The sequence below is a fragment of the Balaenoptera physalus genome (genome assembly GCF_965194825.1).
Source record: "Balaenoptera physalus genome assembly, chromosome: 6".
NCBI lineage: Eukaryota > Metazoa > Chordata > Mammalia > Artiodactyla > Balaenopteridae > Balaenoptera > Balaenoptera physalus.
In genome coordinates this window covers 503,277-516,392 of record NC_138885.1, presented here as the reverse complement: position 1 = coordinate 516,392, position 13,116 = coordinate 503,277, and the positions used below count along the sequence as shown (strand labels likewise).

Below are 13,116 nucleotides of genomic sequence, written 5' to 3'. Positions count from 1 at the left end.
ACCCCTCCTGCTCTCAGTCTCATAAAACATCAGAGAAGATACATGAAAACAGAAAAAACCCCTAACACTTGAAAACAATCCGTAACACTGAAAGGTATGTAATCAGTGGGCCAGACATTTTGAGGAGTCTGTGAAGACAAAGTGGATAAGATCAGATTTATGGAGAGAAAATAATTCCAGAAAACCACAGCCCAAGGGGAACCCTCAAATTACCGTCAGGATGATCAGGTAGGGAGCAGGAAAGATAATTAGCTCCTATCAACCCTACAATCTAGACTGAGCTACAGGACACAGAATTGTGTGCAGCCTGTCTAAAACAGCAAGTGTGGATACTGGGGACAGGAATAGAGTGATCCCCAGAAGGGATGGAGAACCCAAAACTGAAAAAAGCAAACTATAGGCACATTCTACCTGGCAGTTCCTTCCTTCCCTCCTCCAGCACCTAAAACAGGCCGCAGTAAAGACAAACATCATGCATGACCAAGTGAACTAAGAATCACAAATACAAAAGAAGTACACAACCAAGGACCACCAAGCACTTGAGAAGAACCAATGCCATTAAAGAGATATACAAAACTCAATAAATACGTAAAGCAGTCAGGCTGCTATGCTGGTAGGAAAACATTAAAAAACACTGCAGGGATATCTAGGAATTCAAATTCTCAAATTATAGCTATCTAGACTGAAGTGTCAGTTCCCAAGGTATTGCCAGAGTTGGGCAAGAGAATGCAAGAAAATAAGTATTATGTCCTTTATGGATACAAATGCTATTAATTCCAGTGTGCAGAAAAATGAACGCTGACCACCTTATTTTATGCTTTTCTGATCACTTATTACTATCTAATATAACGCTATACATTGACTTGTTTAATCTGTTTATTTTTTCTCTTCTTCACTAGAACCTAAGTAGCAAAGTGCAGGGCCTTTGTTTTGCGCCCTTTCAGGTTCTTAGATGTAGAAAGGCCTACCCATTTGTGGAATGAATGGACCTCTATTATCTGTAGGAAAATACCTCCCGCTGTTTAGCTTGGCACTGAAACGACCACCCCATCCCATTTCATTTCCCCCTTTATAATTAGTAAAAACCTGCTTCCCATCAGGCCATTCCACGTGTTTTGTGTACCCATAATTACATGTTTTAATTAATGCTGTTCTCACCTCTTCTTCATGTCTCTCTGATGAATCAAATCAAACCTAACCAAAGTCTAGATCAAGTCCACCTTCTCTGTGAAAACTTCATTAGCCCAGCAGAATGTACTGAATTGTACCATGAATATGTAATCAGCAAAGTCCAGACTGTGTGAAACTACAGGTGAAATGGTGCAGTTCTTTAACAAGAACATTCTAAGGAAAGGTAAGGGAAGAACGGATCAAAAGACATTTAAAGTTATTCAGTTAAAACAAACAAACAAAAAGCAAGACCAAATTATAGTATCCAGGAAGGCACACTGGGTGATAAAACCACAGAAGAACAATGTAGGAAGGGGCTATGATTGGGACAGTGTATAAAAAGCGTTTCTGGAATGGCTGGCTAAAGCCTACTGCTGACCTGCGTAGTATTTACAAAGATGTTCACTACGATATACACACGGGTATATGTGCTTTATTTTACAACATGTTAAAAAACAGCAATGTAAACAGGATGAGATTTAGGAGGACTATGGACAGATATTCTAATATTCTCTACCCATGCCTCAACTGTCCATTCACGCTGCCCTGCAGTGCCCTCCCTTCCTTTCTGGTGGAGACCACGGTTCTACTCTCCACTAAGTCGCTAGGACCACTTAACCATTCGAGTCTCTCTGCAGTCACATGGTAAGAATACAATAATAACACAAAGCCACTAAAATTTTCCATTTAGTATCTTCAGACCAGTTGAGCTCAGGTAACTGAAACTGCAGAAACAGAAACCGTGGATAAGGGGGGGACCACTGTATATTCTTCTAGATTTTTGTTTATATATACAAAATATAAACATGTAGTATTTATAACCACACAATTTCTTTAATCAACAAAAACTGGGATATATTATTGCATAATTTTTCTTTTGCACTTAGCATTTTGTAGATATCTTTTCATATCAATATATATACCTCTAACTTATCAGTTTTAACTGCTGCATATTATTCCAAAATATGGATTTATCACAATTTCTTAACCATTTCTGTTGATTCATTTAGAGATTTCTAAATTTTTAATATTACAAACAATGCTGTAATAAAAATCTTTGAACACATTATTTGAAACACCTCTATAAAAAGGGTGGCGTCGGAGAAATGGAAGTGGTCAAGTATTATATTCATATTAACATTTGCACTCCTAAGGGGTCACACTTCAACATGCTCACCTCTGTTTCTCCTGTATTTCTACTTACATGTTTTAAAAAATTACTCTACTGAGGGAACTCTTTATAAAATATGAATACTAAAAAACTTTCTGTAATATATGTTGAAATTGTTTTCACTTTTACCTTTTAGCTTTATGATTTTCCCCTATATATATCATTAGTTTAAAATTATTATGTTTGTATATTTTTCATGTAGTTAGGTATAAAGTTAGCCATAATACACACTCATTAATAATTAAAAAAATATTTCTGTGTGCCTTATATAGGTCTAACAGTGTATGTGCTCTCAAATTATTCAGTGAAAGTGAATACAAGTAATGACCTACTGATACTTTCATAAAGATACAGAAGAATCAAAAAGGGGAAAGAAAGAAAAAATGCTATGTCTAGACAGGTCCTTATGAGTAAAAGCACATAGCAGAATATGGAAAATCACTGTGTGATCTGAATATTTTAGGGTGACACAGATGAAATCATATATATAGCTCTATTGTACAGAAGAGATTCTTTTCTCTGTTTCAAGGGATTGTATTTTTAAATCATTTGATTATTCGAACAAATATGTCCAAAAGTCCTCAAATATATGCAGGTTAAAAACAAGGTTTTCAAAGAACCTTAAAACAGAAACAGATATCATATGATTATATTAGTTAACTTCTCTGTGTCTCATTTTCCTCATCTGGAAAGTAAGGATGATAATACTCTTACTTCACAGGGCTGTTTTAAGGATTAAATGAGATTAATATACATAAGCCCTAAGAAGGTTGTCAGGCACATAGTAAATGCTATAAAGGTGTTTCCTGTGATTATTATCTGTAACCTGTACAGTAAAATCTCTCAAAATTACTGTTCTCACAGTCTTTCTTGAATACTCTCTAATCAATCAGCCTTTGGCCATCACTATAGCTCCAAAATTGCTATTACAAAGTCAATACTGGTAATATTACAATAACTTCCACATTTCTAATCCAATTCTCATCTGACATAGTTGACCACACCTGATTCCCTTGGCTTCAAAGACACACAAGTGTCTGACAGAAAGAAAGGCGTTCTTTCTATCTAAATGGCTATTTCTTCCTCATCTAACCTTTAAAATTTGAAGTGTTCCAGCTCTGAGGACCTCTAATCTTCAGTTGCTACTAGCTATGTTCCTTCAGTGCTCCCGAGTCACGGCTTTAAATATTATCTGTAAGCTGACAATTCCCAAATGTATGGCTCTAGTCCAGACCTCGCCTCTGAACTCCAGTTCCATATACTGAATTGCCTGCCTTCTTTCATTTCGATTGATAAAAGTCTTCTAAAATTGCACGTCCCAAGACTAGCTCCTGACTCACCCTCTCAAATCTGCTTCTCTCTGACTGTTACAAATTACTGAAGTTACTCCATCTTTCTAGTTGTTCAGGCCAAAAATGTTAGAATCATTCCTTGAATCCTTTTTCTCTCACACCCTAGAGCCAATACATCAGTCAGTGCTGTCACTTCCATATTCAAAATACGTGCAGATTGGGGAACTTCCCTGGCGGTCCAGTGGTTAGGACTCCATGCTTCCACTGCAGGGGCCCAGGTTCGATCCCTGGTCAGGGAACTAAGATCCCGCAAGACACACAACATGGCCAAAAAACGTTTTAAAAAAATGTAAATCACACCATGTCTTTTATCTCCTCAAACCCTCAACTGGCCTTGCTTATAATTACAAGCCAAAGTCTGTAAAATTCTTATAAAGCCCTGGTCCACCTGGACCTTGTCAATACACTCCACTCCAGCTCACCGCACCAGCCATACTGGTCTCTTTGCTGTTCCTTGAGGTGCAAAGCACACTATTTCATGGCCTTTTATTGCCGTTTCTTCTGCTTAGAACATTCTCCCCACGGATATCTGCAGGACGCCCCCACGTCTGTTCACCTTCTCAGTAAGGCCTTCTCTGATACCCCATTTTTGACTCTCTCACTCCCCTTTCTCACCTTAATTTTTCTCCACAGCATCTACCACAATCTGATACATTACCTTTTAATTAATCATAAGAAAACTGAGTAGAATATACAGTAAAGTGCACAAATCTTAAGTGTACAACTCAAAATTTTACAACATGCATAACTTGAGTATATACACTTACATGTAACCACCAGAAACCAACATATACATTTTTCCAAATCCCAAAAGGCTCCCTCAGGAGCCTCCCAGCTAGTAACACCCCTGCAGAGGGAACTGCTGTTCTGACTTCTTCTGCTGATATAGACTGGTATTTTGCCTATTCTTGAACTTTACTTCCATGGAATCACACACTATGTACTCTAAGGTACTCAATTATTCGCTTCTCGTCCGTCTTGCCCACTGGAATGCAAGCTTCATGAGGGTAGGATTTTATCTACTCACTGCTGTATCCATGGTGTCTATAAACAGGACTTGCAACATAGAAGGTGCTCAAAAAATGTTCACTGAATGAATAAATGAATAATCAAAATAGCATCATTAAGCTTTCCTTTTCTTGAAACTTTGAAGGGCAAAAGTTATTTTTCAGTAGAATTATCTTCATCATTATTACAAACACCTATGGAAATAAGATATTCAAAATTAAGCCCAAAACTTGGGTAGAACTGTTTTAGGGTCAATTTAGAGCATCCTATACCTAACCAAAAACCTAAGGCCAAGCCTTCTGTGATTACATTTACATCTAGATAACCAGGAATCAGTTTCTCAGGAAAACAAAGAGTTTATATCATGCTAACTTCTTTATAAAACAGAGATTAAACTTGAAGATCTACGGTATAGATATCGTATAGCTCTATTATGCTATTTTATTCCACTCTCACAGTGTAATAAATATTGACTGATTTTCTAGTAAAGATGACAGGAATTTAGTGAGCCCTCAAGCCATTCATTTAACAAGTTACTTAGGCCAACAATTACTCCTGACATAGTGCTTCTTCCATTTTCAGAGGTCAGAAATTCTTTATAAATATTTAAATTTAGCTCCCACAATGTTCCTTGGTATTAATTTAATATGTTCAAATTATTTTATATTTTCAAGATTAATTTGATATCCGTTATTTTATCAATTGATCCTAACCACAAACTTAGGAGTAACTAATTATTATTCTTTCTAGGTGAGTCTGAGAGCAGTGCACAGAGGCTGTTGGGTAGAAATAATGATAGTATTTGTACCCATGGCTTGTTTAGAAGTATATTTCTTAATTTCCAAATACTTGGAGGATCTTTAAAGTCATCATTTTGTTATTGTTTTCAGCTTAAATGTACCATGAACAGAAATTATATTCTGCATACTTAAAAATAATGTGTACTCCAAACTTGTCGGATACAGTATTCTACAGTTTGCTATGTTGCTAAAATCTATATTATGCTGATTTTTAAAATGTCTGTTCCACCAGTGATTGAATAAGGGGTATGAGAATCTATCACTTTCTTTTGCTCTGTGACAGACATTGTTAAGAGAACAAAAGGGCAAAACAGAGTGGGGAAAATATCTGCAAATCACATATCCAACAAAAAAAGTGTATCTAGAATATATAAAGAGTTCTCAAAAGACAAGAGTAAAAAAAGAAAAGAACAAATTAAATAATGGGAAAAACACCTGAACAGACATTCATCAAAGAAAAGATATGATACCCAACATCATTAGTCATTAAGGAAATGCAAAGTAAAACCACAATGAGATAAAACACACCTATCAGAAAGGCTTAAAAAGAAACAAAACAAAACAGTACCACATGCTAAAAGGATGTAAAACAACTGGAACTTGCAAAGGTGCTGGTGGGGATGCAAAGCGGTTGTCAGTCTAGAAAACAATTCCCTAATTTCATATAAAGCTAAGTATACACTTGCTATATGACCCAGAAATCCCAGTTTGGGATTTTTACCCTACAGAAATGAGAACTTAAATTCACACAAAAACCTATAAATGAATGTCTGCAGTAGGCCTATTAATAACAAAACAAAACAAAACAAAAAATACTGGAAACAACCCAGATGTCCTTCAATGGGTGAATGGAGAAACAAACCATGGTACATCCATATAACTGAATACAATTCAGCAATAAAAGCATGAACTACTGAACTACACAGTACCTTGGATAAATCCCAAATGCATTACTATAAGTAAAAGAAGCCAGTCTCAAAAGGTTACATACTGCAGGATTCCATTTATAAGACATTTTGGAAAAGACAAACTATGGAGTCAGGGAACAGACCAGGGTTGCCAGGAACCGGGGGTAAGGAGGAGGCTGGACTACAAAGGGGCAGCACGAGCCAGTGTACTTTTTTTGGGGGGGGGGGTGGCGGTGATGGAAATGCTCTGTTTCTGTTTGTGGTTACATGAACCTACACATGTGTTAAAACTCATACAACTGAACGCCAAGAAAAAAATCCATTTACGATGTTATTTAAGAAACAAATATTCCCATGCACCCTGCCCTCAAATCTTTTTTTCCTTCCTTATCCTGAAGTTGTCCTTCATTCTTTACTTTTCTACAGTTTCCTTTTCCCTTATTCATATAATCTTCCAGGAGTACTAAATGTTTTTGTTTTTTCAAATAGGCCATGTTCTCTCTTGATTTCAGGTCTTCCTTCATCCTGATGGCTCTATGGTGAAAACTACTCCCTTGGCTAATTCTTATTCATTTTTCTGGCTTCAGTAAATTACTTCTAAGAAGCCTTCCTTACCCTCTGCTCCCAGGCTGGATTAGAAGTTCCTGCCACAGGGTCCCATGGCATCCTGTACTTGCCCCTTCATATTCTCAAATACTTAACTGTTCATACATGCTCTAATTCTTTCCCCTCACTATCTTGTGAGCTCCATGAGGGCAGGGATTATCGATGTTTTGTTCACTAAGTCATCCTTAGTGCCAACACTGTGCAAGGCACATAACAGATCCACTGCTATGACGGTTCTAAGACTTATTTGCATCTTGCAGATTGCTATAAATAACTTAGTTCTACTCTAATTTTTTCAACCTACATTCTGGAGGCAGAGAGAAAAGATCTTAACCTTGCTTTTCAAAATAAAACATTATTTCAAACATACTTTTGCTTGTGATATTCAATTAAAACTTAAGTATTTTCTTTATGTGTCCTCTCCCCTCTACCTTTTGTCCTTTTTGTTCCCGAGGCTACAAAACTTCCCTTCATGTTCACTGAACATTTGCACATTTTCTTAAGTTCTCCACATCCACATACAGCAGAAACACCTTTTCCTAGCTGGGTTATTTTGTGGGGTTTTTTTTTTTTTTTGGTCTGTACAAAATATTTAAAATTTAAATTCCTTTAATTTGGCACTCTACATTTATGGCTTTCTGAGAAAGAGTTTTACAATCTAATAATTTAAACAACAAAAAACATAACTTAGACAAATCAATAAATAATGACACGGTTAATTATGTATGCGATCCAGCCATGCCACTTAAGTTAAAAAAAGTAAAGTCTAACATTCTTTGTATTACATTGACAGCAGTCAATGATAACAGAGAGCAGTCTAAACCACCTTTAGAAAACTGTTTAGCACTAAAATGACTGATTTTAGTGGTCTTTTTTACCGTTAACCATAGTCTAGTATACATATTTAAAGTTCCATTTGTTTTAAACTGTATTATAATAAAACCAAAATCTAGTGACCACTATGTTACCTTTGGAGAATCATGTTCAAAAGTAATAGCCCGCAAAGAGGGAGGGAGGGTGAAGGGCTCATTCTAAAGAGCACAAGAAGTTCAAGGGGGACTTAAACATTTTAAATGGAACCAGACAGACTTCCCAGTCACAAATGCTCAGAATTACCAGATCCAGTCATGTGAGGAAAGCAAGTCATTTGGTTTTTTAAAAGGAATGGGTCTGTATATGTCTATATATTAAAATAAATTAAAAATAACTATCTAAGGAAAACTTAACTCCCTTTCAGGCTGGGATCCATATTAGGCTTAGTAGTTTGTCCCAAGAAAATATAAAACCTATCACCAATTAAACTGATGATTACCTATAATTCCACTTTTCATTAGGTATAGAGAATAGCTGTACTTCAGGTACTTCTAAAGGAATATAATCCCTTGATGAAACAATCATGAGAAGGAATCTAGGTGAATGAAAAAGAAGTCAGGGAGGATGGTGGTGGGATGAATTGGGAGATTGGGATTGACATACATACACTAATATGTATAAAACAGATAACTAATAAGAACCCGCTGTATAAAAAATAAATTAATTAAATCAAAAAAATAAACTAAATAAAAGCTTAATCTCCTCCAAAAATAAAAAATAAAAAAAGTTAGGGTGTTGTACAGGAAAAGCCAGTGATTATAGAATTCCATCCTAACAAAGGCATGGCGGGGGGGGGGGGGGGCAACCAAAATATGTAAATACAATTGATTTTGTGCTTTATAAATAAAAATTTATAATGATGTTACTAAATGATGAAAAGAGTGTAGTAATACAGGCCTCAGTGAGGTGAAAGCATCTTTTATGATAATGATTTTCATAAAAGTTAAAAATACAAATTACTTTTCCTGTAACAGTTTTTTTAAATTTGTTTGTTGAATTAATTAATTTATTTATTTATTTTTGGCTGCATTGGGTCTTTGTTGCTGTGTGCAGGCTTTCTCTAGTTGTGGCGAGCAGGGGCCACTCTTCGTTGCGGTGCGCGGGCTTCTCATTGCGGTGGCTTCTCTTGTTGGGAGCACGGGCCCTAGGCGCACAGGCTTCAGTAGTTGTGGCTCGCGGGCTCTAGAGCGCAGGCTCAGTAGTTGTGGCGCACGGGCTTAGTTGCTCTGCGGCATGTGGGATCTTCCTGGACCAGGGCTCAAACCCGTGTCCCCTGAATTGGCAGGCAGATTCTTAACCACGGCACCACCACGGAAGCCCACTGTAACAGTTTTTATTTTGCAAAATAAAAATTCTAAAGGTACTGTCTCTTATGGTCAGCAAAAATTATCCTTATAACATAACACACTACCTTGAAGAAAAATAACATGAAAAATCCACTTCAACCACTCTTCTTGTCAGGTATTGAATCTTAAGTGATTGTGACTGTGAAAATACTTATATTCAGAGGAAATTTTGAGTGCGACTATGCTGGCAGCACTCACTGTTCCATTTGCTGCCTAATCCTATCAGGGCATTAAAAATTTTTTTTGCTGAATAATGGTGCCTAACTCAACAACATCAAAATGCATTTTCTTCACTTACCCTTGCATAGTGGAATTCAACTCCATAGAGTTCTAAGGTACGTGCTGTGTTCAGGTAATTAAATTCTGCTTCTGCAGGAGATAAGCCTCTGTAAAAACATCATTAGGTTAAAAATTATAACAATCACAAATATGACCAAATTACAAGAAGGCTATTTATCTAGAAAATTTTCAGCATTCTGATTAAATATTTTACAAAACACCATGCACGAGTACTCCTCTTAGTTCTGTACAGTAACATCTAACTTTTCTGGAGGGTACATTTTCATTTCAGTAACACAAATTATTATTTTGTACAATATTTTCTTATTTTCCAGAAACACAAGAATGCACCAGCTTTTTAAAGTTCTAAGCTATACTTACGGGTGTTACAAAACCACTCTCAGACTTAACTTAAAACAAATATTTTTCAAAATTTGGTCTACACTCCATATGTGCATTTTAATCACACAGGGTGCTTCTGACACATGCAGTCTCTGGGGCGAGCTCTGGAGCAGGGCTTCTCAGGGTGTGGTGCACAGACAGGTGTTGACTCATAACAAGAACAGAAATTGAGAGTGTCACAGCCTTTTGTAGCACTTTGGCAGAGTAATTTTATGTCTGTTGCATCTAACAACAAAAAAGTACTTGTAATTTTTTATGCCTTTGTTTATTTCTCCATTTTATTTTTCTAGTAATTCATTTTTATTATATTTTTCAGAAGCATCATTCCATGAGAGACTGAGGGGAAAACTGGTCTTTCATCACAGGTAGTTTCAGATGTACTGTTCTATAGAAACTGATATAGAATAAACGGGTCCAAATTGTTTATGTTTAGGAAATATTCCAGGTGATTCTTATGAACACAAGTTTGAGAACTACTACTGTAAGTGCAAAGCCTTTAAAAAGGCTGTATTATATACAGTTCTAACAACCTTGGTTATCTGATATTATCAGGCTATAGCAGAGCAAAAGCAACAAATTAAAAATGCAAAGATATCACCCTTCATTCATGAATGATATCAGAAAAGGGAGCAAGCAGCCTGCCAACGTATGATCATAAAAATGGGATTCCTCAAAAAAAGGAGATATACTTCAGTTTTCTATAAAATTCAGTTAAGTTAAATAAATACTCTACTTTCTTCCCCACCCTCCTGCATTATAAACTGGATGATTCTATTTTTTCTTTCTTTAAAAATTTGCAGAACCATTTCTTTAAAGCAAATAGAAATATGTAATAAATACCTTGTGAAATGTACAAACTCTGTCCTGACAGAACAGACTTTTCATTATTGGTAAATTTTTTTTAAAATCTGGTTTATCTTCAAACCCTTGGTTCAGATATGCAATGTGTAGAACTTTCATAATAAATGGCATTTGCTTTTAGACCAAAACAGCCCCCATACCACATGAAGCCGGTCTGTTAAAATTCTCACTCATTAATCTTGCTTTAGATTAGGGTCCGCAAACCTTTACTGGAAAGAGGTGGCTGGTAAGCACTTCAGGCTTTCAGGCCATATGGCCTCTGCTGCAACAACTCAGCTCTGCTGTTATGTGAACGCAGCCACAGACAATGTGTAGGCCAATGAGGGAATCTGTGTTCCAATGACTGTTCACGTAAGGACACTGAAAGTGGAATTTCTCAAAATTTCATGTGCCACAAAATGTTCTTCTTCTTTTGATTTTCTTCAACTATTTCAAATGTACAAACCATTTTTATTAGCTCGTAGACCACACAAAAGGAGGCAACAGGCCATAGTTTGCCAACATGTTGTAGACACATGGGCCATTACCGAATGACAGTGAGTTTCCTTATTAATAAGAGCTAATATTTCTTCAGCGCTTACTATGTGCCAAGCACTGTTCTGAGTACTTTGTATATATAAACTCACTTAATCCTTATAATAACACCAGAGGTAGATAGTTTTATCATCCCCAATTTACATGTAAGGAAACACAAACAGACATAGAGTGATTGGGCTGAGGTTACAAGATTGTAAGTAAAGTAGCCTCATCAGAATTTCAAACGAGGCCAAATGAGGCTGGCTCAGATTCTTAGAGTCTAGTTAAGATTCTCAGCCAATATGTAACACTGCCTTAGCTCCTCCATGAGTATTTTGAATTGTATGGTAAAGCAAAACTGAACTCTGAACCAAGAAACAATACGATTTTCTATTCAAAGCAATAAACCTCTTCTTGAAAACTCATGTCACAGAAAATCAGATTCATAAAATATCAAAGTTGAATACTGTTATAAATGAAAAAATGGTACTATTTTAAAAGAATTTTTTTTTATTAATTTAGTACTACATAAAGTTCCTTTTCTTCTCTTGGCTCATTACCAAACAGAATTGATTCCTTTCACACAGCTAAAAACTAAGAAAGAACTGCTAAGTAGATTGAACTGTATATTGTGAACATATTATTAATATTCTAAAATTCCTTCTTAAAGAACTGGCGACTTTGTATAATAGCCAATACATGTCTGTTTACATACAGCTTTATGTTTCTTAACAGACATGAAAACAAGCCTCATATAGTCTATGATTTTTTTAGTATAGATTACCTACATTTCTTTACAGTAATCATACTATTTTATATAATAGTAACTGTTCTATATTAAGTAATCACATTAGAAATAATTTTAAACATTTCTCTAGAAAAGATGCCATTAAGAAGTTTATCAAGTAAGCAGAAAAGTAAATAAATCCTTACGTATGTTGCTGATGTAGTTTTGCAATTTCTTTTTCAAAATCTTGAGGTTGATTAGGAATGAAAGAATAATCTGAGAGGTAGCCTGGCAAGTTTTCTGATTGATTGTAGTCTCCAAGTTCAGCTAATAAATGGAAAGAAAATATTCACACTTCAATAAACACATTTTTCAAGTTTTATAGCCAAATCAGCAATGTCAAGAATTCCTTTATATTTCTGGAAGTAAAATATTTGTTTCTACTGTTACCATTTAAGCAAATTACAACAACACATTCAACGTTCTCCTAGGTCTTAAACAACTTCAGAAAAATTACTTTCAGGAATCAAAGTAAGTGCTAACTAATTGGATGTTTCATTACACTTTCTGTGTAGTCACTTTTTTCTGCATAGTAACATATGTTTAAATAATTCATACATTAAAAGCAATGTACTACCAACAGAGACCATGCAATCACATGCTATATGGCCCAAAGGTGGGCTGATACTTACACTGAACAGCAAATGAAGCCAAAAGAGCAGCAGTGTTATAAGGACAGGGCAATCTAATAAAACAGAAAATAACTCAAGGTTAAACACAATAATTTTAAAAGCACTATAATTTATATTATACTATTCACACTTGAAGTTTCTGTGTGACTTACATTTTAACTATTAAGTAATGAACTTATCTGATGAAAGGAATTCATGCTACATGTAGCCATCTTTCAGTAGATAATCTGTTTGCAATGATCATGAACTACTACTACAGAATTGGAAGTATTTTTAAAGCCCATTACTAAAAACTTAAAACAGCTCACCTTCCAGTAAGAATGTCTTGTTTGATTTGCAAAAAATACTGGTACCTTAAAAAAAAAAAAAGATAGCGTTTACTGGAATTATAACATTTAGAGTTTT

The 13,116-nt window shown here is 35.6% G+C and overlaps 2 protein-coding genes across 5 annotated transcripts in view; one reads left to right on the top strand and one right to left on the bottom strand.

Annotated features, from left to right (window-relative positions):
- LOC309662282 (uncharacterized protein) overlaps positions 1-13,116 on the top strand; it is a 226,470-nt gene that overhangs the window by 94,877 nt on the left and 118,477 nt on the right. The gene's annotated exons all lie outside the window — the stretch shown is intronic.
- Positions 1-13,116, bottom strand: part of PTPN4 (protein tyrosine phosphatase non-receptor type 4) — a 174,994-nt gene that overhangs the window by 78,660 nt on the left and 83,218 nt on the right. For all 4 annotated transcript variants that reach the window (XM_082464732.1, XM_082464734.1, XM_082464735.1 and 1 more), the window contains 4 exons: positions 13,020-13,064; positions 12,712-12,764; positions 12,226-12,346; positions 9,533-9,620 (listed from right to left, as the gene is read on the bottom strand). In XM_082464732.1, the coding sequence (XP_082320858.1) occupies positions 9,533-9,620; positions 12,226-12,346; positions 12,712-12,764; positions 13,020-13,064 (307 nt within the window). The remainder of the gene's footprint in view (positions 1-9,532; positions 9,621-12,225; positions 12,347-12,711; positions 12,765-13,019; positions 13,065-13,116) is intronic.